Source organism: Schistocerca gregaria, chromosome 2, assembly GCF_023897955.1.
Source record: "Schistocerca gregaria isolate iqSchGreg1 chromosome 2, iqSchGreg1.2, whole genome shotgun sequence".
NCBI classification, from domain to species: Eukaryota; Metazoa; Arthropoda; class Insecta; order Orthoptera; family Acrididae; genus Schistocerca; species Schistocerca gregaria.
In genome coordinates this window covers 775,774,754-775,802,606 of record NC_064921.1, presented here as the reverse complement: position 1 = coordinate 775,802,606, position 27,853 = coordinate 775,774,754, and the positions used below count along the sequence as shown (strand labels likewise).

Below are 27,853 nucleotides of genomic sequence, written 5' to 3'. Positions count from 1 at the left end.
ATTCTTCCCAATCTATAATTTTGCCTTAAAGTTTGTTTGCCTTGTGTAGCCCCTCTATATACTCTCACATTTCATCTTTCCCTTCCTTGTTTAGTTCTGGTTTTTCAAATGAGTTCTTGATGTCCATACAGTTGCTACACATTTCTCCTAGTGTTGCTTTAATTTTCCTGTACGCTGTCTCTAACTTGCTCCTAGTTATGTATGTTCTTTATTGTTACATTTGTCCTCTAGCCATGTCATTCCTGCTTAGCCATTTTGCACATCCTATCAGTCCCCCCACCCCCCCTCTCTTTTTTTCCAGAAGTTTTTATCCCTTTCACCTGCTTCATTTTTGTGTTTTCTCCTTTCTTCAATTAAATTCAGTATATCTTGTGTTATCCAAGGATTCCTACTAGGCCTTGTCTTTTTTCCTATTTGATGCTCTGCTGCCTTCACTGTTTCATGTCTCAAAGCTACCCGTTTGTCCTCTACCATAATATAATCAGTGTGAAATCTTCCAGTGTCTCCAGGTCTCTTCCATGCACACAGCCTTATTTCATGATTCTTAAACCAAGTGTTAGCAATGATTAAGTTATGCTCTGTGCAAAATTCTGCCAGGCAGCTTCCTCTATCATTCCTTACCCTCAGTCCATACTCACTACTGATATCCAGTGCCCAGTCACATTGTATTTTCCTTTCAATCAACTACCTGAATAATTTTTTTTATCTCATCATTTCTTCTTTCAATTTCTTAGTCATCTCCAAAACAAGTGGCATATGACCTTGTGCTACTGTGGTTGGTGTTGGCTTCATGTCTGTCTTGACTACGATACTGTGTTCACTATTATGTCTGTAGTAGCTTACCCACATTCCTATTTTCTTATTCATTATTAAACCAACTCCTGCATTACCCTTATTATTTGTTTTTGTATTTATAGTCCTGTAATTGGTAGGCATAGGAGGGTTAATAAGGTAAGTAAAGCAATAGGAAATAACAACAAGGTAGGCAAATAAATTTCTCAAACAACTTGGTTTAGTAAATAAATAAAAATTTAATGCTGGTCACTTTACACTGACTCTTTCACTCACTCTTTTAAATGTCCTCAGTTTCCTTTGTAGAACTAGATGGATGGTGCTTGTCATAGAGATATTCAAAGCATTTACACAGCCACATCATTCCTTCCGAAGATTGAGAGGAAAACAAACTTGGAAACTTGGTTTATGTTTAATTTAATTTATTATTATTATTTTCTTTTGTCATCCTCTTCGGATTAATTTTTATGTTTACCATGCATAGGATAACATTGTACGAAAAATCAGTGGTGAAAGTTAATGGTGAATTATGCTATGAATCGTTATTGCATCCTCTCAGTTGTGCAGTTCTCCCTGGGTTTCCAGAAGCGAACTGTAATTTTGAACCTTCAAAATAAAGTTTTGAACTAGGTAATAAAACTAAAAATGACAGATTGACAGTATTACATATACTATGCGTGTGAGGTGATCATTGTCATTTATAAACATGCTGTCATATATGATGGTATTGATTTTGTCCTCTCCAGAAATGCAGTATCAGACAAAATGTTCTCAAGAAAGTTTCTGCAAATTGAATTCTTCTGTTTCCCGAATTTGTAGCAACTGAAGTAAAAAATTCTTTAATGAGTCAGTAAAACAACTGACCTCTTCTGTCCCCCTAGGACCAATTTGATCACTAGTTTCTTGTAAGCAATGGAAACTTTAGGCAACAATTTTCCATAAGCTGTGATACAGTGTTGCAACATCGATAAATGTGTTGTTGTATGTGCAATACCAACAGGATGTCTGCTTCGTAGCCACATGTCTTGGTCCTAACACTAGCGGTACTTTTGTTTAACAGCGCAGACCTTATGGGTACATAAACAGCAGCCAAGAAAGATTTTGTCCCTAGATTTATAGGAACGTACGCATTTGTGAGCCCCCATATATGTTGATGAAAACTGCTCATTTTTCTGTTATTATCGATCTCATCAATTCTGAGTCAATTGAGTGTCATGGATTTTAAGGGTAGTTTTCTCAAAAATGGAGGTTGTTGAATCAGAATATCTTTAGGCACTTTCATTTTATGTTTTACACAAGTAATTTGCCAAATATGAGCCAAATCAGTTGGTGTGTCTGAGGCTACCCCTTGTCAGCGACGGGCTTCCTTGCCGTACTCTATGAAGTCATCCTTACCACCGCTGTACACAAGGCACATCCGAATGAACGATGTGGAATAAATATAGCGCACACATCCATCAAGAGCATTGTCATGTTACTGAGGCTATGCAAATGCCAGCATGATACCAGTAAAACAGCCATAGCTTATGACATGAGATACCCTGATCGAAGAGCTCCATTTACCCATACGTTTTTTTGTGCTGAATGACAAGTCGTTTGAGAAACAGTGGTAGCAGTAGATGAATACCAGCAAGAAGTGACGATTTGATAGTGTGTGTTTTAGCTGCGGTACACCGTGCTTCGCATGTCAGCTTACGAGTAGTTGCTGTAGGCACTTGTGTCACTCTTATATCCATGTGATGAATAGTATGCAGTCATAAGTTTTACATGTACCACCTGACCCTGACACAGAGCTGCTTGGAAATGATATCCACGTTCAAATTACGATGTTGTGAACTGTCACAATAAGCTTTAGTTGGCCACAGAAAAATCCTTGGTGGGTACATCACATTGAAAGGACGTGGTCCGTGATGATGTGGAATCCTTGGGGCTGAAATCGTCAGTCAGCACTACTTTGCAGGGAGATTTATTATGTGTTTGTTGTTGACAGTTTCGGTGCTGTTCTTGGAAAGTTTCAGTATAGACATTAGAGGTGATATGCGGATGCAACATGAGGTTACCCAGCGCGTTCTGGGTGCGGTGTTGTGCAATAATTGAAAACAGATTTCCTGAAATATGGTTAACACGCCATAGCCTTCAGGAATTGCTCACAAATTTGCCCAGTTTAATTTCTGTAGGTTTCTAATAGTATCTTGCATTGATTTAAATTAATTTTTATGCAGTTGGGTAAATTCATTGGCTACATGATAGAAAAAAGTGTTTCATTGTAAAAATTCGATTTGTTGCCATAACTCTCCTGGAAGTAACTAAAAAAACTACATTCATAACTGAGCAGAAAGAGTAAAGTTCCTTACATCTAGCTACCTAAATAAATATTCCTTTTTTAAGTGTTCTGGAGTGCATGTGTGGTTTATAGAATATTCTGTTGTATTGTTCTTTCTCTGATGTCTTTTGACACACTCCAGTACATGGAAGACCACAGTTGAAGTAAAATGTTTTGGCAGTTATTCACAAAACATCCTAATTTTTACGGTTTCAGAATATTTCCTTTTTCATGTACATTATTAAATGTTACGTATCACACTTCTATCAAAAGTTGGTTTACTAGATAATGAAGAAATATTACCAACCTTTTCACTGCAGAAATTGTCACCCATGAGTTTATTGTGCCTAAAAGGAAACTTCCTTAGTTTTCCAAAGAGAATAGCAAAATCATAATATGTTCCATACGAAAATTTGAAATAAAATGTCACCATTATTTTTTATAGCAAGTACTTGTATCTCTCTTGATTGTTAGGTGCTATAGTACCTTAATGAAATCTTATAGTTTATCAGCTGAGTGTTAAAAATGTTCCTTGAGTCGATTTTCCTTCGTGTCAGTTTCGCATATAGAGGGTGAGTAGAAAACGTGTCGTAACATTGCTTAGGGAAGATGCTGTCACTTGCCTGACAACCAGATGTAATTAGGGAAATTCACTGAGAGAGACTGCGGCCTCAGGTGCTTTACCTCATGTCATGTGTCATGTTCATTTGTTTATTCGTGTGTCTCCTTTTCAGAACAGTACACAGAGCATAAACTGATTTGCAAACTTGCACATGGGGATGGCAAGTACATTGGGCAGTTTGTGTAGATTGTAGTGAAGATACATTCCTTGCATGCCTTTGCTCAGCTTTCATGGTGGTTGTGCATTACGTCTTTCCATTTGTGGATAATATTTAATAATGGGGAGAAAAGAAAAAGTTGTTTTAAGTACTTGTCAACCCTTTCTCCCAATGTTATCGTGTGTTTTTCCTTACTGGTAAAATATTCTTAAACAGATGCGCCATATGAACCATTAATTTGAGTAACTTGTTGGCATCAATAAAATAAAATAAGTCACAGCACCTAATTGTTTTCCCTTTGAAGTAATTAAGCTCTTGTGATCTGCTTAGAAGCTTCTACATTTCAAACAAAAAAAAAATTGTTTCAGGTGCTGGATAATTTTATAGGATACAGTCTTAATGAAGTTAAAGCAATGAAGAAGGATGTAGACAAAAATCCTCTTATTAAAGAGAGATTGAACAAGGTACAGTAGTACTTTCAGTAAATGAAATTAGAAATGAACCTAATGTAATACCAAGCCAAGATAAAGCTTATACACTGATAATGTGTGTTACATTGTTTACAGGCTCTCCAGAAAGCACAGCAGCAGTTGATTGAATTAAATGCACTTTTTACTCTTTCATTTGACCTGGAAAGTGATTTACCATGTGTAACAATGGTAACAGATTTGAAAGAAGAGCATCTCAAAGCGCTGAAAGCAAGAGTGCGTATTGCGCAGTCTCTAAAACACAGTTGATGATGCTGACAGCATAGATGTTTATCCTCTGGGCATTTTTATGCCTGTGTGTCTTGGAAGGTATGTGAATGTGGATATACATTATTAAAATTACTTTTCCTTCTATTTCCTTTTCCACATTAATCTCATTTAGTCCACCAAAGATGATAACTCATTTGACTGAAGCCATAGGGCAATATAGACTTCTCTGTTTCCACTGCCCCCTCCTCTGTCCTGCCATGAAGGCGGTAGAGTTGGAGAATATCTTCACCGAGACTCATCATCATCTGCTGTGTTCCTCACTGTACAGCTCACTTTATTATGACAACTGCAATGAAAGAAATGATGTGATGTGATGTGAATAGATGCTTCATATAAAAGGAAATAGGGGCAATGATTCAGTTCCGCCGTAGAGCTTATTCATTTCAGAAACATAAACAGTAGAGCTAAAAGTTCAGTGTCTGTGCCGTACCTGTATTAAATATTATTTATTTGCTGTCCTTATGACAATCAATATTCGGACACTGTCGTAGGTTTAGTTCATGCGTACAAAGCCTTAGTTCACTATTAGTGAAGATTAGGACTTACCAGTTTTTTGTTACAGAAGTAAACTTCTGGCTACAAATACTGTTTTAGAAAGAGACATTACAACTTGAAATCCGAGCAATGTGGCACAGTGTTTAGCACAGTGGACTTGCATCTGGGAGGACAATTGTTCAAACACACATGCTGTGATCCTGATTTAGGTTTTCCATGACATCCTTAAATTGCTTCAGGCAAATGCTAGGGTGGTTCCTTTGAAAGGGCACGGCCGATTTCCTTCCCCATCTTTCGCTAATCTGATGGGACTGATGACCTCTCTGTTTGGTTCCCTCCCCCAGAATCAACCAACCAACAACTTGAAATCTTTTCTATGGAATAGCAGCTTTTCTCTGATAATTAATAATTCAGATTATTCGTTAAGGTGTTTAAATTAGTGGTCTTAGTTCAGATGGAAATCCGTAATCTGTTGTAAAAAATTGTTAATATTGTAAGCTCTCCCCCTTCTGCTCCCCCTAAAAATCTCCTCTCTATAGACTGTTGGTGTCCCACCTCATACCTCAACACCATATTGAAGACAAGGATGTATGAATCCTAAATGTATTTGCTTTAAGCTATCATAGCCCAGGAAGACCAAGACTGTTTCAGTAGATATGGATGTGTACTGATTTTCCTGCAGATGTGATCTATGTGCTCTTTTCATCACTGGTGTTTGTCAACAACAGTGCCCAAAATTTGTGTCTATTTGTGTAACTAAATCACACTGGAGGTGGAAATTGTGCACCATTTATTTTCTGATTATAGCTAAGCATGAATTGCACTCTCACTTTCTTCTCTTTATTCAAAAGTAGCTTATTTGCAGAAAGGTAGGTTGGCAGAAAATTGTAATGATTTCACTACTGTTGGCAGCATTTTGCGTATCGTAGCACCAGCTGGCAAAAGATGTGTCATCAGCATAGCAATTTTGGCGTTTATTTAAATCGTTTAACTTAAACAGGAACAGAAAAGGCCCTAATGCACTTCCATGGGACACACCACATCGAAGTATCCTGTAGGTCGATTTAAGTGTCACCAACAGTTCATTCCTTTTATAAGTTAGCTTGACACACTGTTCCCTGTATTCAAAAAGGGGGTAGGCAGTTGTAAGGCTACTCTTCTAATCCAGTATTCTTCTCTTTTATGCAATAGAATTGTGTGATTCACATTATTTACATCTACATCTATACTCTGCAAATCACCATCAGTGCATGGCAGAGGGTGCATCCCATTGTACCAGAATTAGGGTTTCTTCCTGTTCCATTCACATATGGAGCATGGGAAGAATGATTGTTTGAATGCCTCTGTGCATGTTATAATTATTCTAATCTTCTCCTCATGATCCCTCTGTGAACGATACATAGGAGGTTGTAGTATATCTTCGAGTAATCATTTAAAGCCTGTTCTTGAAACTTTGTTAATAGACTTTCTTGGGATGGTTTATGCCTGTCTTCAAGGGTCAGCGATTCCAGTTGCTTCATTATCTCTGTGACACTCTCGTATCTCTGTGACACTTTCCCGTGGATTAAAAAAACCTGTGACCATTCGTGCTGCCCTTCTCTATATGCATTAAATATCCCCCATTAATCCTATCTGGTGGGATTCCACACTCTTGAGCACTATTCTAGGATGGGTCCCACAAGTTATTTGTAAGAAATCTGTTTTGTAGACTGATCGCACTTTCCCTGTATTCTATCAATAAACTGAAGTCTGCCATCTGCTTTACCCACGACTGAACCTATGTGATAACTCCATTTTATATCGCTACAAAGTGTTACACCCACATATTTGCAGGAGTTGGCTGATTCAAACAGTGACTGATATTATAGTTTTAGGGTATTACGTTTCTCCGTTTTGTGAAGTGCACAATTTTACAATTCTGGACATTCAGAGCAAGTTGCCAATCTGTGCACCATGTTAAAATCATATCAAGAGCTCACAGAATAGGATAAATTCTTCTCGGGTTGACAGCCGAGTCAATGCGTTGTTCTCCAGCAACGTTTCAGCAAGTTTCTTACTTGCCATCTTCAGGCGAAGTGTCGGGTTCACGTCTCGTCCGGGTCTTTATAGCCGCTGGACCATGGGCATATCTGCATCTTTGGCGCGGGTCGGGCCAATCAGGTGCGAGCGGAATTGGCGCGGCGGCTTGTGGTGGGGGGGGAGCTGCGGGTGCCGGGTCCTGGCGTCTCGTCTCGGTGCGGCCTGTTTATTCCATATGCCGCCACCGACCTACCTCCATCGGAGCGCTCTCGTCTCATTCTTGATAATGTTGTATTCCACGCACTGCTGAGTTGGAAGCCACTGTCCCGATTGACCAGGTTGTCACTAACCCGTATCTCCACTGCCTCTTTAATAACTGAGTCCCAGAAACCTTTCGCTCTACTCAGTCTCTTGGTTTCTTCAAACTGAAACGTGTGTTCTTCACTGAGGCTGTGCTCCGCTACCACGGATTTTTCTTTTTGTCCGAGGCGGACGCTTCTCACATGTTCAGAGATGCATTGCGTTATGCAACTCTGCGTCTGCCCAATATATTGTTTCCCACATTCACAGGAAATACTGTAGGCACCTGGAGTTCGTAGACCCAAGTTGTCCTTCATTGAGCCCAGCATATTTCTGATTTTTGTTGGAGGATGGAAGATGGTTTTTATCTTGTTTTTCTCCAGTATCCTGGCAATCTTGGCCGTGGGTGGTCCTGTGTACGGGAGGAACGCCAGACTTTTGTTGTTCTCATCTTCCTGAAGGTTCTTCTCCTTCTTCTTCTTGCTCATATGGAGAGCGCGTCTAATCTGCATGTCGGAGTATCCATTCATCTGGAAGGTTTTCTTCAGGTGCTGAATCTCAGCAGATAAACTGTCCTTGTCGCATATGTCATGAGCTCTGCGAACCAGGGTAGTGAGCACGGATTTCCGTTGTGCTGGGTGATGGCAGCTGTTGGCGTTGAGGTACAGGTCTGTGTGCGTTTTCTTTCGGTAGATCGAGTGTCCCAGTGTTCCGTCCGTTTTCTTCTTTATAAGGATATCGAGGAAGGTTCAGAAATTCCGTTAGAGTGTCTTCGCCGTGCGGCCAGACCGCAAAAGTATCGTCCACGTACCGATAAAAGACCTTGGGTTTAAGGCGTGCTGTTTCCAAGGCGATACTGCCAGGATACTGTAGAAAAACAAGATAAAAACCATCTTCCATCCTCCAACAAAAATCAGAAATATGCTGGGCTCAATGAAGGACAACTTGGGTCTAAGGACTCCGGGTGTCTACAGTATTTCCTGTGTATGTGGGAAACAATATATTGGGCAGACGCAGCGTTGCATAACGCAACGCATCTCTGAACATGTGAGAAGCGTCCGCCTTGGACAAAAAGAAAAATCCGCAGTAGCGGAGCACAGCCTCAGTGAAGAAAACACGTTTCAGTTTGAAGAAACCAAGAGACTGAGTAGAGCGAAAGGTTTCTGGGACTCAGTTATTAAAGAGGCAGTGGAGATATGGGTTAGTGACAACCTGGTCAATCGGGACAGTGGCTTCCAACTCAGCAGCGCGTGGAATACAAGATTATCAAGAATGAGACGAGAGCGCTCCGATGGAGGTAGGTCGGTGGTGGCATATGGAATAAACAGGCCGCACCGAGACGAGACGCCAGGACCCAGTGCCCGCGGCTCCCCACCACCACGCGCCGCCGAGCCGATTCCGCTCGCGCCTGATTGGCCCGACCCGCGCCAAGGATGCAGAGATGCCCGTGGTCCAGCGGCTATAAAGACCCGGACGAGATGTGAACCCGACACTTCGCCTGAAGATGGCAAGTAAGAAACTTGCTGAAACGTTGTTGGAGAACAACGCATTGACTCGGCTGTCAACCCGAGAAGAATTTATCTTCAAGATTCGCCGAGAAAGCCTGAATTCTCATATAGCTCACAGAATATTTATGCAGCTTCTTTCAGATAGTACTTCATTATAGATAACTGCATCATCTGCAAACAGGCTGATTTTACTGCTAATATTGTCTGCAAGGTCATTAATATACAGCATGGACAGCAAAGGTCCCAGCACACATCCCTGAGGTGTACCCGAAGTTACTTTACGTCTGACGATGACTCTCCATCCGAGTTAACATGCTGTGTCCTCCCTACCAAAAGGTTATCAAGCAAGTCACAAATTTCAGTTGATAACTAATACGATTGTACTTTTGACAATAAGCGTAGGAGGTGCAGTACTGAGACAAATGCTTTTCAGAAATCAGGATAAGCTGTTTGTACCTGGTTGTCTTGATTCAAAGCTTTCGGTATGTCATGTGAGATAAAAGCGAGTTGGGTTTCACATAATCGACATTTTCAAAAACCATGCTGGTTGGCACTGAGGAGGTCATTCTGTTCAAGATACCTCATTATGTTAGGGCTCAGAATATGTTCTAAAATTCAACAACAAATTTATATCAAGGATATTGGACAGTAGTTTTGTGGATCACTTTTACTACCCTTCTTATAGATGGTTGTGACTTGTGCCTTTTTCCAGAAACTGATGACCTTTTTTTTTCCCCCGAGGGACCTACAATAGATTACAGTAAAAAGAGGAGCTAACTGAGCCACAAATTCAGTATAGAATCTGACAGGGATTCCATTGGGGCCTGGAGCTGTGTTCTGTAGTAATGATTTCAGCTTTTTCTCAACATCAGTGACATTAATACTTACTTCATTCCTCTTTGTACTGGTACAAGGATTAAATTGGGGCAACTCTCCTGGGTTTTCCTTTGTAAAGGAAAATTTGATAATGGAGTTAATCATTTCAGAATTTACTTTGCTACCCTCAATTTCAGTTACTGTCTCATTCGCAAGGGACTGGACAGAAACTTTGGTGCCACTAACGGCCTTTACATACGACAAAAATATTTGACATTATTTTGCTATGGTAGTCATTGAAGGCATCAAACATTGATCTCTTTACAGCCAAATGTGTTTCATTCAGCATCTCTCTACCTATAGCCCTACACTATGTTCTACACTTGTTGTTGTTGTTGTTGTTGGTGGTGGTGGTGGTGGTGGTGGTGGTGGTGTCTTCAGTCCAAAGTCTGGTTTGATGCAGCTCTCCATGCTTCTCTATCCTGTGCAAGCCTCTTCACTCCAAGTAACTACTGCAACATGCATCCTTAACCTGCTTAGTGTATTCATCTCGTGGTCTCACACTGTGTTTTTTTACGCTCCACACTTCCCTCCAACAGTACTAAATTGACGATCTCTTGATGCCTCAGAATGTGTCCTACCACCTGTTCCCTTTTCTTGTCAAGTTTTACCACAAATTCCTCTTCACCCCGGTTCTGTCTGCGGCTCGTGGTCTTGCAGTAGCGTACTCGCTTCTCGCGCATGGGGTCCCGGGTTCGATTCCCAGCAGGGTCAGGGATTTTCTTTGCCTCGAGATGACTGGGTGTTGTGTGTCTTTCATCATCCTTTCATCCTCATTCACTCGCAAGTCGCTGTAGTGGCGTTAAAGAACTTGTAGAGCAGCATGGGCGAAGTGCCCCGCACGGGGTCTCCCGGCCACCAATGCCGTATGCTCATTATTATTACCCTGGTTCTATTCAGTACCTCCTCATAAGTTATGTGATCTACCCATCTAATTTTGTGTATTCTACTGTTCAAGCACATTTCAAAAGCCTCTATTCTCTTCTTGTCCAAACTATCTATTGTCCACATTTCACTTCCATACATGGAAAGGACATCCTGGCTCTTAAATCTATACTCGATGTTAGCAAATTTCTCTTCTGCAGAAACACTTTCCTTGCCATCGCCAGTCTACATTTTATATCCTCTCCACTTCGACCATCATCAGCTATTTTGCTGCCTAAATAACAAAACTCAGCTACTACTTTAAGTGTCTTATTTCCTGATCTAATTCCATCAGCTTCACCTGTTTCACTTTGAGTACATTCCATTATCCTCATTTTGCTTTTATTAATGTTCATATTATATCCTTCTTTCAAGACACTGTCCATTCCGTTCAACTGCTCTTCCAGGTCCTTTGCTATCTCTGACACAATTACAGCGTCATCAGCAGACCTCAGGTTTTTATTTCTTCTTCTTGGATTTTAATTCCTACTACAAATTTTTCTTTTGTTTCCTTTACTGCATGCTCATTATACAGATTGAACAACATCAGGGACAGGCTATAACCCTGTCTCACTCCATTCTCAACCACTGGTTTTCTTTTGTGCCCCTTGTTTCCTATAACCAACATGTGTTGTAATCTCTCTTTCTGTAGAAATTTCTTTACAGTTATTGTATACCATGGAAGATCCCTCCCATTATGAATTGTTCTGCTGGGTTCATATCTATCCAGTGTGTGGTCAACTACTATTTTAAACTTGAGCCAGAGTTCCTGTACATCACTGATTTTTTTAATGTAGTTTACTGAACATACATATCTCTTTCTGCTTGTTTTAGTTGTTCTTTGTACTTTGGTAATCAGTGTTGACACAAGCCACAACTGCGTCATGATCAGTGATACCAGTTTTCATGTGGACATGCTTAAAGAGGTCAGGTCTATTTGTTGCCATTAGATCCAATATATTTCCATCGTGAGTGGGATTCCTAGCTATCTGTTCTAGGTAGTTTTCAGAGAAGGCATTAAGTTAAGTTTCACAGGATGTCTTATCACACCCACCACTAACAGAACTGTAATATTCCCAGTTAATTGTTGGATGATTAAAGTACCCACCAATGATTACAGTATGATTGGGGAATGTATGTACAAGTGAACCGAGGTTGTCTCTGATGTTTTCAGTTACATCAGGAGATGAGTCTGGTGGACGATGGAAGGATCCAACTGTCATTTTATGCCCACCCCAGATAATGAGTAATCCCCAAAAAAAATCTCACATACAGCTTCAATTCCTATCTTGGTGGATTTGAGTTTCTTGTACATTGCAACAAATACAACACCTCCAATTCCTATTTGCCTATCCTTTCAATATACACTTAAATTTTGCACAAAAATCTCACTGCTATCAATTACAGGTTTCAACCAGCTTTCTGTACCTAGTATTATGTGAGCTTCATTGCTTCTCATGAGCACTTCAGACTCTAGCACTATGTTGCAAGTGCTTCGACAGTTTACAATTAGGATTGTAATACCCTCACGTGTGGGAGGAATTTCGATCTTACACTGATACTTGTACTTCTTACAGCTATCGTTATCTGGATTGGATGGAGAGTCGTTTAATGTAAAAAAATAAAAGAAAGAAAGAAAGAAAGAAAATGTGTGCACCCCTCATACAGTCAGCTACCTGATTTGCAGCCTCTAATGTATAGTGCACACCTGACGTATTTAGTGAGACCCTACAGTTCTCAACCCTATGGTGGAAGTCCAGGAAGTTGCAGCCTTGCTTGTCACAGAACTTTCCAAGTCTCTGTTTCAGTCCTTCTGCTCAACTGAGAACCAAAGGGCCATGATTAGTTCTGTGGAAAATGCTACAAGTTGTGAGCTTTGTTGAAACTCCACACGCAAGGCTGGTCTTCTCGACCTTCTTGGCCAGTTGCTTGAATGACCCAAGAATTACTTCAGATCCCAGACAACAGGCTTCATTTGTTCCAACATGTGCCACAATCTGCTGTTGGTTGCACTCTGTTCCCTCAATGATAGTTAGAACAGCCTCTTCAACATGTTGAATAAGGCCCCCAGTCATAGAAACTGAATGCACCTGGTGTCCTTTCCTATCTCATGCTGCCTTTTCCCTAAGGGGTACCATCATTTGCCATGTGTTCGAACTGCTGATAATTAATAGATCCTTATTCTTCTATGTTTGCCTTCTCTTGACACCAAACAAAACAGGTTTTCCCAAAATTGGTGAAGTGAGTCCACTAGGTCAGTGGCAGTGAAAGATAGCACCCCAGACTTGCTAGAGGAATCTGTACAATACCCTGAGTCCTCTCTGGCCTCCGTCCATGCTGTACAGGATGCCTAGATCTACCATTGACACGCCATTTGCGGTCAAATCACAGTTCTTGTACTTTCTGCAGAGGAAACAGGATCCACAGGAGAGGATAGTACCTGAGGTACATCTGGTACAGGTATCACAGATACACAACTCTCGGGAGATCCTCCAACACACCGATTCGCAGCAGCTGTCAGTCATGTGACAGTAGTCAGGGCAATTTCTGCCTGCTTACGAATATCAACCAACTCATCCTGTGCTTGAGAACAGCATTCACAGTGGCACTGCATTTTGGCTGGTGCAGTGTATTACAAGGCAGTGAACAGAGGACTTTAAATTAAACCTGCTGATTATCTTGTAATTTGCTGAACTAAAATGTTGCTAATTCCCTGTAAGAATTGAAGCAGGTACACAAAATGAGATTTCTACTAAGGCAACATAAAAATGTGGCAAAATATTTTGATGTTAATTATAGTTGTTGGAAGACTCGAAAACAGAGTTTATTTACGAAAAATGCAGATAATATGGAGGGCTACTCCTTTTTAAGGGAACACTACATGTAACACAACACGTTAGTTAGAAAATCTGCTACATTAACTGAATCGCAAACCCTGATTTGTTTCAGATTGCTCTTAGATTATGCAAAGGACATTGGTTGCTTCCGAAAATGATCAAAGACTCACGTTTATTTGCATTGATATACAATGAAATTCAGGGGTGATGTATACTTTGGTTGACCTGTGAACCACAAACGCTGATTTCTACGAATTAAATTATATATCCAAACACTCGTATCACTAACTTAAGGAAATATAGTTTTGTAAATGTCCAAAAATTCTGAAACCAACCCATTTCTCACATAATTCTACTATGAAATTAGAGAAAGATTGTTTTGAATGATGATAGGCCCACTGTCCATAAAGAATTTAAAAGAGCACAATTTAGTTTAGGCCTACAATTGACAATAACAATACTGGGTTATCGCAGCACTCACGAATGTTCGAAATTTCACAGTATATCACAGTACAAACAGATATTGATACAGTCAATGAAAGATAATGCAGAAGTGAAGCAAAGAATAAAATATGTGAATATAGAAATTCAAATCAACACATGATGTTTTACATGTGTCTTGCACAAGAGAAGATTCCTAAGTCGGCTTTTATATATAAACAAATGTGCATATTGCATGGATTTTTTTCTCTTAGCTGATTCTGTGCACACTTCTACACTGGTGTTCCAAAGACGAACATTGTTGTTCAAGTGTATCTCCATAAAAATCACTAAAATGTCCAGTACCAACAAAGCATGTCTTCTGCCTGTTCCAGCTAACAATGAAAAGCGTCAATGCAAAAGTGTCAAAAGCTCTTCTCATATCCAGAAAAATGCCTGTTATGTTGTCTCCTTTAGCCAGCTTGTGTAATATTTTTTGTATGAAAGTAACTGTTGCAATAGATCTTCCTTTCCTAAAACTGTGTTGTGGAATGGTGAATAGATTATGTTGATGCTGTATGCCTCGGATTTTGTTAATATTACTTTCTCTAGTGATCTACTGAATTCAGAAGTTAATGGTATTCACCTATAGTTTTCTACGGTAGTTTTTATTCCCTTCTTATACACTTACAGAATTTCGGTGATTTTCAGGTGGTCAGGGAAATCTCCATGGCATAGTCTTCACTCATTCTCCGCTGCATTCCTTTAGCAGCTTAGGTGAAATGTCATCCCAGCTGCAAGATGTTTTAGGTTGAAGTTTTGAATTGATTGCTAGGAGTTCCCTTTCGGTAATGTCATAAATGAATAAACCATTGGTTAGTGTTTCTAACTTTAAAATTGGGTGCCCACATATGTACTTCATTTGTGCTAATTGTAGTAAACTTGTGTACGAATTTCTCACACACTTCATTATGGTCATTAATTATTTCATCACTTTCTTTTGACATTACCCTGTTTCCCATACTCTGTATGCATTATTCTCCAGGCTGTTTTACTGACACAACAGGAGTTGCTTACTTGACAGACATATTTCTGAGTTTTAAGGTTAGTCAAGGAATCTGTATTTTTTCTGATAAGTTTATATTTTGATAAAAAATATTATAATTTGGTATCTCTAAAGTGTATGTAGTGATCTTTCATGTTCTCTCTCAGTTCAATGTTTTCAGGAGGTAAATTCTCAACCTTAGAATTATATGTTGTTGTTGTTGTTGTCTTCAGTCCTGGGGCTGGTTTGATGCAGCTCTCCATGCTACTCTATCCTGTACAAGCTTCTTCATTTCCCAGTACCTACTGCAACCTACATCCTTCTGAATCTGCTTAGTGTATTCATCTCTTGGTCTCCCTCTACGATTTTTACCATCCACGCTGCCCTCCAATAGCAAATTGGTGATCCCTTGATGCCTCAGCGCATGTCCTACCAACTGATCCCTTATTCTAGTCAAGTTGTGCCACAAACTTATCTTCTCACCAAACCTATTCAATACTTCCTCATTAGTTATATGATCTAGCCATCTAATCTTCAGCATTCTTTTGTAGCACCACATTTCGAAAGCTTCTATTCTCTTCTTGTCCAAACTAGTTATCGTCCATGTTTCACTTCCATACATGGCTATGCTCCATACAAATACTTTCAGAAACGACTTCCTGACACCCAAAGCTATACTCGATGTTAACCAATTTCTCTTCTTCAGAAACACTTTCCTTGCCATTGCCAGTCTACATTTTATATCCTCTCTACTTCAACCATCAACAGTTATTTTGCTCCCCAAACAGCAAAACTCCTTTACTACTTTAAGTGTCTCATTTCGTAATCTAATTCCCTCAGCATCACCTGATGTAATTCGACTACATTCCAATATCCTTGTTTTGCTTTTGTTGGTGTTCATCTTATATCCTCCTTTCAAGACACTATCCATTTTGTTCAACTGCTCTTCCAAGTCCTTTGCTGTCTCTGACAGAATTACAATGTCATTGGCGAACCTCAAAGTTTTTATTTCTTCTCCATGGATTTTAATACGTACTCCAAATTTTTCTATTGTTTCTTTCACTGCTTGCTCAATATACAGATTGAATAACATCGGGGAGAGGCTACAACCCTGTCTCTCTCCCTTCCCAACCACGGCTTCCCTTTCATGCCCCTCGACTCTTACAACTGCCATCTGGTTTCTGTACAAATTGTAAATAGCCTTATGCTCCCTGTATTTTACCCCTGCCACCTTCAGAATTTGAAAGAGAGTATTCCAGTCAACATTGTCAAAAGCTTTCTCTGAGTCTACAAATGCTAGAAACATAGGTTTGCCTTTCCTTAATCTAGCTTCTAAGATAAGTCGTAGGGTCAGTATTGCCTCACGTGTTCCAACATTTCTATGGAATCCAAATTGATCATCCCCGAGGTCGGCTTCTACCAGTTTTTCCATTTGTCTGTAGAGAATTTGCGTTAGTATTTTGCATCCGTGACTTATTAAACTGATTGTTCGGTAATTTTCACATCTGTCAGCACATGCTTTCTTTGGGATTGGAATTATTACATTCTTCTTGAAGTCTGAGGGTATTTTGCCTGTCTCATAAATCTTGCTCACCAGATGGTAGAGTTTTGTCAGGACTGGCTCTCCCAAGGCCATCAGTAGTTCTAATGGAATGTTGTCTACTCCCGGGGCCTTGTTTTGACTCAGGTCTTTCAGTGCTCTGTCAAACTCTTCATGCAGTATCGTATCTCCCATTTCATCTTCATCTACATCCTCTTCCATTTCCATAATATTGTCCTCAAGTACGTCGCCCTTGTATAGACCCTCTATATACTCCTTCCACCTTACTGCTTTCCCTTCTTTGCTTAGAACTGGGTTTCCATCTGAGCTCTTGATGTTCATACAAGTGGCTCTCCTTTCTCCAAAGGTCTCTTTAATTTTCCTGTAGGCAGTATCTATATTACCCCTAGTGAGATAAGCCTCCACATCCTTACATTTGTCCTCTGGCCACCCCTGCTTAGCCATTTTGCACTTTCTGTCGATCTCATTTTTGAGACATTTGTACTCCTTTTTGCCTGCTTCATTTACTGCATTTTTATATTTTCTCCTTTCATCAATTAAATTCAATATTTCTTCTGTTCCCCAAGGAATTCTACTAGCCCTCATCTTTTTACCTACTTGATCCTCTGCTGCCTTCACTACTTTATCTCTCAAAGCTACCCATTCTTCTTCTACTGTATTTTTTCCCCCATTCCTGTCAATTGTTCCCTTATGCTCTCCCTGAAACTCAGTACGTCGTCTGGTTCTTTCAGTTTATCCAGGTCCCATCTCCTTAAATTCCCACCTTTTTGCAGTTTCTTCAGTTTTAATCTCCAGTTCATAACCAATAGATTGTGGTCAGAGTCCACATCTGCCCCTGGAAGTGTTTTATAATTTAAAACCTGGTTCCTAAATCTGTCTTACCATTATATAATCTATCTGAAACCTGTCAGTGTCTCCAGGCTTCTTCCGTGTATACAACCTTCTTTTATGATTCTTGAACCAAGTGTTAGCTATGATTAAGTTTGTGTTCTGTGCAAAATTCTACCAGGCGGCTTCCTCTTTCATTTTTTAGCCCCAAACCATATTCACCTACTATCTTTACTTCTCTCCCTTTGCCTACTATAAAATTCCAGTCACCCATGACTATTAAATTTTCATCTCCCTTCACTATCTGAATAATTTCTTTTATTTCATCATACATTTCTTCAATTTCTTCGTCATCTGCAGAGCTAGTTGGCATATAAACTTGTACTACTGTTGTAGGCTTGGGCTTCGTGTCTATCTTGGCCACAATAATGTGTTCACTACGCTGTTTGTAGTAGCTTACCAGCACTCATATTTTGTTATTCATTATTAAACCGACTCCTGCATTACCACTATTTGATTTTGTATTTATAAACCTGTATACGCCTGACCAAAAGTCTTGTTCCTCCTGCCAAGGAACTTCACTAATTTCTACTATGTTTAACTTTAACCTATCCATTTCCATTTTTAAATTTTCTAACCTACCTGCTCGATTAAGGGATCTGTCATTCCACTCTCCAGTCCGTAGAATGCCAGTTTTCTTTCTCCTAATAATGATGTCCTCCTGAGTAGTTCCTGCTCGGAGATATGAATGGGGGACTATTTTACCTCCGGAATATTTTACCCAAGAGGACGCCATCTTCATTTAATCATACAGTAAAGCTGCATGCCCTCGGGGAAAAATGAATTATATAGCTTTGTTTATTTCTTTTATTAAAAGAGATGGTTTATTTGAAGTTTTGCTGAATAGTTTGTGGAAATTGCCCCTTTTATCATCATTTACATCAGTTGCATTGCATAATGGATCCCATTTTTCATCTCTTTTATACCACATTTTATGACGTATAAGGCAATGTGGAGTGTAAGACACAGTTTAATTTTTAAGAAATTTTTTTAAATGGCATTTTCAAATTTTTTATTTTTTGATTGCAGAGCCAGACTAAAAAAGTCATAGTTTATAAAACTGAACTAACCTTTAAAATCCCTGAAAATTGTCATCTGAATTTTCTTCTTCTTTCTTCTCCTATTTGTCATTGTCAATGCCCTCTTCATATATAAGATGGCCTTCACTGCTATCAAGAGCATCACTTATGTCTTCTCTCGCTCTAGACCAAGACTGTTTTAAAGCTAATTCATTGTTATTAAACTTTGAAAAGATCCACTATATGCAGTTCAGAACCTCTAAAATATTTCCTTACAGCATGTGTATAACATATGAAGACATGCAGATCAAAGAGGTTGATCTACATCTACATGACTACTCTGCAATTCACATTTAAGTGCTTGGCAGAGGGTTCATCGAACCACAATCATACTATCTCTCTACTATTCCACTCCCGAACAGCGAGCGGGAAAAACGAACACCTAAACCTTTCTGTTCGAGCTCTGATTTCTCGTATTTTATTTTGGTGATCATTCCTACCTATGGAGGTTGGGCTCAACAAAATATTTTCGCATTCGGAAGAGAAAGTTGGTGACTGAAATTTCGTAAAAAGGTCTCGCCGCGACGAAAAACGTCTATGCTGTAATGACTTCCATCCCAACTCGTGTATCATATCTGCCACACACTCTCTCCCCTATAACGTGATAATACAAAACGAGCTGCCCTTTTTTGCACCCTTTCGATGTCCTCCGTCAATCCCACCTGGTAAGGATCCCACACCGCGCAACAATATTCTAACAGAGGACGAACGAGTGTAGTGTAAGCTGTCTCTTTAGTGGACTTGATGCATCTTCTAAGTGTCCTGCCAATGAAACGCAACCTTTGGCTCGCCTTCCCGACAATATTATCTATGTGGTCCTTCCAACTGAAGTTGTTCGTAATTTTAACACCCAGGTACTTAGTTGAATTGACAGCCTTGAGAATTGTACTATTTATCGAGTAATCGAATTCCAACGGATTTCTTTTGGAACTCATGTGGATCATCTCACACTTTTCGTTATTTAGCGTCAACTGCCACCTGACACACCATACAGCAATCTTTTCTAAATCGCTTTGCAACTGATACTGGTCTTCGGATGACCTTACTAGACGGTAAATTACAGCATCATCTGCGAACAACCTAAGAGAACTGCTCAGATTGTCACCCAGGTCATTTATATAGATCAGGAACAGTAGAGGTCCCAGGACACCTGATATCACTTCAGTTTTACTCGATGATTTGCCATCTATTACTACGAACTGCGGCCTTCCTGACAGGAAATCACGAATCCAGTCGCACAACTGAGACGATACCCCATAGCTCCGCAGCTTCATTAGGAGTCGCTTGTGAGGAACGGTGTCAAAAGCTTTCCGGAAATCTAGAAATACAGAATCAACTTGAGATCCCCTGTCGATAGCGGCCATTACTTCGTGCGAATAAAGAGCTAGCTGCGTTGCACAAGAGCGATGTTTTCTGAAGCCATGATAGTGTTAAATTTTTGGGATTACAACTCAGTAATAAATTCAGTTGGGAAGGGCATACCACAGAATTGCTGAAGGACCTAAATAAGTCTGTACTTGCAATGAGAATGATATCAGATGTAGGAGATATATTAAAAAAAAAACTTGCATATTTGCTTTACTTTCATCCTATTATGTCATATAAGATTGTATTCTGGGGCAACTCATTAAACCAAGCAAAGGTTTTTAGTGTGCAAAAGTGTATAATAAGAATCATTTATGGTGTAGATTCAAGAACATCCTGTAGAAATCGGTTCAAGGAACTTTGTATTCTAACCACTGCTTGTCAATATGTTTATTCCTTATTGAAGTTTGTTGCAAGTAATCTGTGTCTATTTCCAACCAATAACTCAATTCATAGTATCAATACTAGGAATAAGAACAATCTACATAAAGACCTAAAAGTTTTTAATGGTTGCTGGCAATTTATTGAAAATGCGTGTTCCTGAATATTGGACCCTCTTTTGGACCAAGGTAAGTGAAATCACTTTTGAACCAAGGTAAGTGAAATCACTTACCTTGGTCCAAAAGAGCGTCCAATATTCAGGAACACGCATTTTCAATAAATTGCCAGCAACCATTAAAAACTTGGTTTCAGATAAAGCATGGTTTAAACAGAGTTTGATAGACTTTTTGATAGGCAACTCCTTCTACTCTATAGATGAATTTCTTAACAGGTACTGTAAGACCAGCTTAAGTAAAAATGTCTGTTAGATTTCAGTTTTGACAGCGTTTGGTCACAACAGTTAAGATTAGCTATTCTGTACCTGATAAATCTATTAAAAGTGTCTAACAATGTTTTATTCTGACAGCGATTAATTCTGTAAATATTGGCAGTTTCGGTTTATTGTGATGTATTCACTTATTTTGACAATCTCCTGACAAATGACTAGGGGAGTAAATTTTATATTCAAATGTTTTATGTTTTTTGTTTCACACCCACGAGAGTCATCTCATTTTTTGGGTCTATGTAACAAAATTGAATCTAATCTCTAATCTATCCACTGACTCACTTGTTTGATTGTAGGACATTTTCAAGCACCCTGTTCTATTCACACACACACACACACACACACACACACACACACACACACACACACACACACACACACACTAGTTTGATTGTAGGTCATTTTATAGCTCCCTTCTGTGTAAATTCAAGTTGTGTTTCATCCATCATCCATTTGTTCCATTCCTCATTAATATACAATTTAAATGGTTTATCTATCGAGACATCAAAAGGTTGCAATTGTAAAGTAAGTTCTCCCGGACTAATAGTAAGCTCTGTATTCCCCTGTCTCAATTTCTCTTTCATAGAATTTTTCTAATGACTACTAAACTGACCAGCACAAGAAGAGAACTCTCTTCAATAAAACACCTTCCCTTCTCTCTGACACTCTGTTAATCCATAATCCTGTGCCAGCCTCGTCCATCCAACTCTTGTCATGTACATGAACAACACCTGGAAGTATTTCAGAAGGTTTTGGTGTTTTCGCTTAAATATGTTTGTTGGGTTTAGTTTAGTATCATCAGCACAAATGAAAGGACAACACTGTAGTGCATTTTTTCGTGTTCACTTGTTTTTATAGTTACGTACAGTTTTAGCATCTTTCATGGCAACAATCCCGTTACTCAGCACGTCAAATATCAGAGGAGTTTCGTTCATATTCATCATTTGGTTTAACTACACACTGGTTTTCTTTTGATATTGAATAATAAAGCAGTGGAAAGATATTATTTTCTCAAAACACTTGTCACATTTTCTGATATACTTTGGTTGTGGTTCACATGCTAAGTCCATGATGCTTCATAAACCTATAGCACCAACCAACTCCACCCTTAAAGTCTGTTAAGTTGCACTGTAGTTCTAGCTTTGAATCATTTTTGTATTAATTCCAGTGTCATTTTGATGGTGTCGTTCAGTCCATTTCAATACATTATCTTCTAGTTTTGGCTATTTTGCGTTCAGTACTCTATTTGCACATTTAGTCTGCCTTATTTTTTTTCAGTTCTTCTTTACTAGCCTGCCAGTTATGAATGTTTTTATGTTGGTGGAGGGCTGGAAAGCTGCTCAGGTGCTCTGTTTCATTTTCTTTTGCATATGCTGTTATTTTCAATTCACAGCCCGCATCATATGAATACCTTTTATTTTTTTCCATTACAAAACTAGGTGCTAACGAAAATATGTTACAGTTACTGATAACACAAATCACTTTTAATTCAAGTCCACTGGCACCATAGACTGCAATGATGCATCATAGGCTAGACAGTGTTCTGGCTTTATGACTGTGCGACAGGAGGAAGACAGTGTTAGCAAGCTTGTGAATCCCTGCAACTCATGTTCGTCACATCAGTGCACTGCTGCTGCTTATTGAACCCAGTTTTGCCGGATAGAGATATTTTTCCCACGGCAACAAATATATGGCCCTTTCTAAAACTGGTGTGAATTTTAAATCAAATAATGGACATTTTTATATTAAGTTCAGGTATAACGCTTGTAGTGGTAAAAGAATGCTTAATACCTCTGTTAGAAAGCTCTCACTTGGTTAATGATACATTTACAATAATTGAATTACAGTGGAAAAAAATGACCGTCGTCCATTGGGATAACATTAACAAGTCTGAAACTTCCTGGCAGATTAAAACTGTATGCCCGACCGAGACTCGAACTCGGGACCTTTGCCTATCGCGGGCAAGTGCTCTACCATCTGAGCTACCGAAGCACGACTCACACCCGGTACTCACAGCTTTACTTCTGCCAGTATCTCGTCTCCTACCTTCCAAACTTTACAGAAGCTCTTCTGCGAACCTTGCAGAACTAGCACTCCTGAAAGAAAGGATATAGCGGAGACATGGCTTAGCCACAGCCTGGGGGATGTTTCCAGAATGAGATTTTCACTCTGCAGCGGAGTGTGCGCTGATATGAAATTTCCTGGCAGATTAAAACTGTATGCCCGACCGAGACTCGAACTCAGGACCTTTGCCTTTGCCCGCGAAAGGCTCTGCTGCAGAGTGAAAATCTCATTCTATTAACAAGTCTGTCGATTTCTGGTGTGAGTTTTTCAGTTACCATGACACCAGCAGTTAGGCTTGTACTTCCTTGGTCAGACGGCGAGATAGAAAGAATATTCCGCCTGTTGAATCTCATCAAAGTGAAGATAAGGAGTCAAATGCGTACAGATACAGTAAATGCCATATTAGGAAATTGTGCAGGTCTTCGCAGAAAGAATCATTGCTGCCATAAGTACATGTTTCCTGAGTCAGTTCTCAGAACAGTTGGGACAACTGAAGCATATAAATCGAGACCATCAACTTCTACTGCAGCTTCTCTTTTCCATGAGGATGATGACAATAATGATAAAGACGACATTCTTATCCAGTTTTAGGCAGTCTATATGTTGAGTGAATGGTGTTTCATTGTCATTTCTATGCTTCTGAATAAAAATTTAGAATCTAGTTCTTTTAAGGCATTTTTTAGTCTTTTTTACTCTCAAACTGTTTGGAAAAAGTTATATACTGTTGACAACACTGGTTGGCACCAGCTATGCAAACGACATATTCACTTTCATCTTACAATTCTTCCTGCAGGTCGAGATTGATAACATTTTATGTAGTTGCAGCCAGCTTTACAATTCCCGTTGCTTGGAAGTCTTTGTTATAATCTTGTAAATTAGCTGCTCAGTTTGTGCCTTTTCTGTTAAGAAAAGAACACTGTACCTTTTACATGATGGATTCTTATTCTTGATTATGTTGTCAGTATCTCCTACTGTTGCTTCATTTGTTCTGCCAGTGCATTGTTTATAAGTTTGCTGCCATCACACTTTGAACTTTCATGTTTATAACCATCTTTTGTAATTGCAATCTACTTATTTGGAAGTCACCCTGAAATGTACACAATTTTTGTGGTGATAATGGTTCACAAATTTCAGACGTTAGTTTTTTTAGTATTCATATTTGGAAGAGTTTGGCAGTGTTTTTAGTATTCATATTTGGAAGAGTTTGGCGATCATGTGGAAGTATGTGTGATTTTCGTGATGATGACGGTTCGCTTTTCAAATACATCTTTTTTGGCTCACTACGACCTTAATGGTTAGTCAAAGGCTACTTATATGATCATTTAACTTTGTGATTTCATCACTACAGTTTGCGCACACACTATTTTTGCTGATGTAATTTTCATTTTTTTTTATTTTCATTTATTTATTTATTTATTTATTTATTTATTTATTCTCTTGAGTGAACATGAATGCCTGTACAAAGCACTGCCTTTGAAGACTGCTCCTTGCCTCTTTTACAATGTTCATCTCTACTTAACTACAGGTCCTTCGTAAATGTATGGGAGTTAAATGCTTTTGCATTTATAATGTTGTCATACATTTTTACCAGTGCACCATTCCCCACCCAAAGATATTGTCTGAGTGAAAAGCATGGTGACAGTATGCAATTATACATTTCATGATAAATATCTGAAATTCTGGGTGGAGAGTACATCAAAAAACAGAAAGGCAGCCGCTCACCTATAGCAGACTGATGCGTGGAACATAGAAATGTGAAACAGAAGAGTGTTATTCACACAATCTGCCGAGCTCATTCTCTAAAGTACATACATTCACACACATGCAACTACACAGACACCCAAACGCAAACTCCCATCACCATGGAGAGAGCCTTTGGGTTTGTGTACTTTTTCAGACACTTCGGTTATAGATGAACCAGTTGCTAAATTTTTAGAGGCAAACAGTGTATCTTATTTCAGGGAGAGATGAATAAAAAAATGTATTTCCAAAAATAAAATATTTTCAAAACTTATTTATTTATTTACTTAAATACAAATTTATGCACTTCTGGTATTACTTATGGATTTTTGATTAATTTTAAAGAGTCATTAGCTGGTACTACATTATACATTTATGTTTATGTAAATGAACAATTACTTTTTTATTTGAATTTATTGAAGCTCTGTGCATCTCTTTGCAATGGTTTGCACTCATTACTGGTAATAGTCTTTTAGTAAATGCTGCAGTGACATGAACAGGAAGCATATGAAATAACTTTGTTTTAAACCCTCATAGTGATTAAATAACTCACTTTTTAAGCGTATACTGTAAGTTGACAGAAGCATTTTTTTCATGAGAATTATGTCTCAGCAGTCATTAATTTTCTTTGAATTGCTCCTAATTAATAGAGTTTCGGAATATACTGTATTATATATTGCATTGAATTTATCTTGAGGATAACTTTTTAGCCAGTCATATGATATCTCCCATTCCTACACTATTAATTGTTTTGGCGTTTTGATCCAGATGTAAGTTCACTGTCAAATACCAATTCATAAACATGGATGACAAACTTAACGGAAAGCAACTTTTTGGCACTAAATCTAAATCAAAAACAAATATCAGACTGACAATAACAGTGATGACAGGCAATAACAACTTAACAATGCCAAAACAGTGGAATGGTTTCATTTGGTTGTTACCACATACTGGTTTCACACAAAAGAAATAATTAATAATAATACAAGCAATACATAAAACTGAATGAATTGATTGTGTTCATTAGGTTGTTCCCATTACTAAGTTGATTGACTCCTTTCTTAATTTTTTGCATGTTGTCCAGAGTCTGGAAGTTGACTAATTTTGTTATATCTGTTTCAGATACGTCTTCTCGAAGAAAGCAGTGAAACAAGTTCTGTAGTGTCGCCAAAAAGAAGAGGGGGTAGCAGAAATCACAAAGAGGTTCACTTTTAAACAAGAGTACGTAAGTGAATAAATCCATTCAAGCATTGTTGGAGATGGAAGTAGTTACGCTACATCTGAATTTGTGGATTTTTCAGCTGTCATGTGTGTTCTACATAATCAAGCGTATTAACTTTCAAGAGTTTTTTTGACATAAATAGATTTTATGTTAGAAAAGTGTGGAATGAGTTAGTTGGAACTGACTCTTGAGTGTAGTGAAAGAATAGGCTGCATCGAGAGCACGACTCATGGCCTGAGAGGTGCTATAAGTGGTGTAGTGCATCAGGAATCATCATACCAACAGCCACAATTTTAGATTGAAACTTCTCAAAGTAACAGTTAATTACTGTCAACATTTATAGTGTTTATGGTGTCTTATGATCATATGTAATGAAATGATGATTACCTATATGTGGGACAGAAGAAGAGCATGTATATATATATCAACTTCTGTAAAAAAAAGCTAATGGGAAAATGCTGACAAAAACACAAATTTGAAAATGTATTGAAGATCTAGATTTTGGAAACTTCATTTCATATTTTGCTTTGTGAAGAACCTGTTAATTCGGAAATTTTGATGTTCAGAATGCTTCCCCAGCTGTGCAGCTGTCAATATTTAGCAGAGTATTCCTCAGTGAACATTGAGTATAGTATACTCCAGTCACTGGGACCATTACATAATAAATATTACTTACTTGCTGTGAAGGATTTACATTATAAATAATATTAGTTTATTCAAAAAACAAAGATGATGTGACTTACCAAACAAAAGCGCTGGTAGGTCGATAGACACACAAACATACACACAAAATTCCAGCTTTCGCAACCGGCGGTTGCTTTGTCAGGAAAGAGGGAAGGAGAGGGAAAGATGAAAGCATGTGGGTTTTAAGGGAGAGGGTAAGGAGTCATTCCAATCCCGGGAGTAGAAAGACTTATCTTAGGGGGAAAAAAGGATAGGTATACACTCGCACGCACACACACACATGTCCATCCGCTTATACACAGACACAAGCAGACATTTGTAAAGACAAAGAGTTTGGGCAGAGATGTCAGTCGAGGCGGAAGTACAGAGGCAAAGAAGTTGTTGAAAGACAGGTGAGGTATAAGCGGCGGCAACTTGAAATTAGCGGAGGTTGAGGCCTGGCGGATATAGAGAAGAGAGGACATAATGAAGGGCAAGTTCCCATCTGCGGAGTTCTGACAGGTTGGTGTTGGTGGGAAGTATCCAGATAACTCGGACGGTGTAACACTGTGCCAAGATGTGCTGGCCGTGCACCAGGGCATGTTTAGCTACAGGGTGATCCTCATTACCAACAAACACTGTCTGCCTGTGTCCATTCATGAGAATGGACAGTTTGTTGTGTGTATGTTTCAAGCATGGAGTGCTCATATTCGGGTATTACATCTGCGTACAAAAATGTATGTTAACATACTGTTATTCTTTTTTATCTTTTTATTTAAAAGCCATGGCTAGTTTCATGAGTGACCAGTCACCATCAAAAGTCTGAAACACATGTTGATACAGGCAGTATAAATACACAGTGAATGAAATTAATTGAAGTTTTTAGCTCACTGATATGTTCCTCTTTATGGTAAATGTTGATAAATTTATATCGAAGTGAATATAATCTCATTACACAAAATTTCTCAATGTTGCATGTTAGTAATACTTTAGCTACCTGTCATTTGATAAGAACTGCAGTCTCCGTATCTTTCTGGAATATTTTCTTGTTATCACTACTTACGAAAAAAATTCTACACTGTGTTTGTTCAGTGCTCTTCAGGTGCAAGATTCCCAAGCAAACTAATAATTTCAGTTATTTTGTCATACTTCCATTCTCTTTATATTGTGTGCCACACGAACTGAGGTGTCAGTAATTTGACCTACATCACTGGCTCAGATTAAAATCTGGCCAGTTTGCATAGTTGACTTTTGTCTTTGAAGTATTTGTCATACAGATCTAGCTCTTGGAGTTGCGTAGTATAGTATATTACTGTGTGTTACATCAGGTTTATTTTAGGATTCTGATATAATGTTGTTGTATATACTA

General features: G+C 38.8%; 1 protein-coding gene across 1 annotated transcript in view; it reads left to right on the top strand.

Annotated features, from left to right (window-relative positions):
* LOC126335017 (recQ-mediated genome instability protein 1-like) overlaps nucleotides 1-26,307 on the top strand; it is a 116,410-nt gene extending 90,103 nt beyond the window's left edge. Inside the window, exons 7-9 of the mRNA XM_049997843.1 lie at nucleotides 4,263-4,358; nucleotides 4,461-4,691; nucleotides 25,722-26,307. Coding sequence (XP_049853800.1) covers nucleotides 4,263-4,358; nucleotides 4,461-4,631 — 267 coding nt within the window. The 3' untranslated portion in view covers nucleotides 4,632-4,691; nucleotides 25,722-26,307. The remainder of the gene's footprint in view (nucleotides 1-4,262; nucleotides 4,359-4,460; nucleotides 4,692-25,721) is intronic.
* Nucleotides 26,308-27,853: the final 1,546 nt, after the last annotated feature.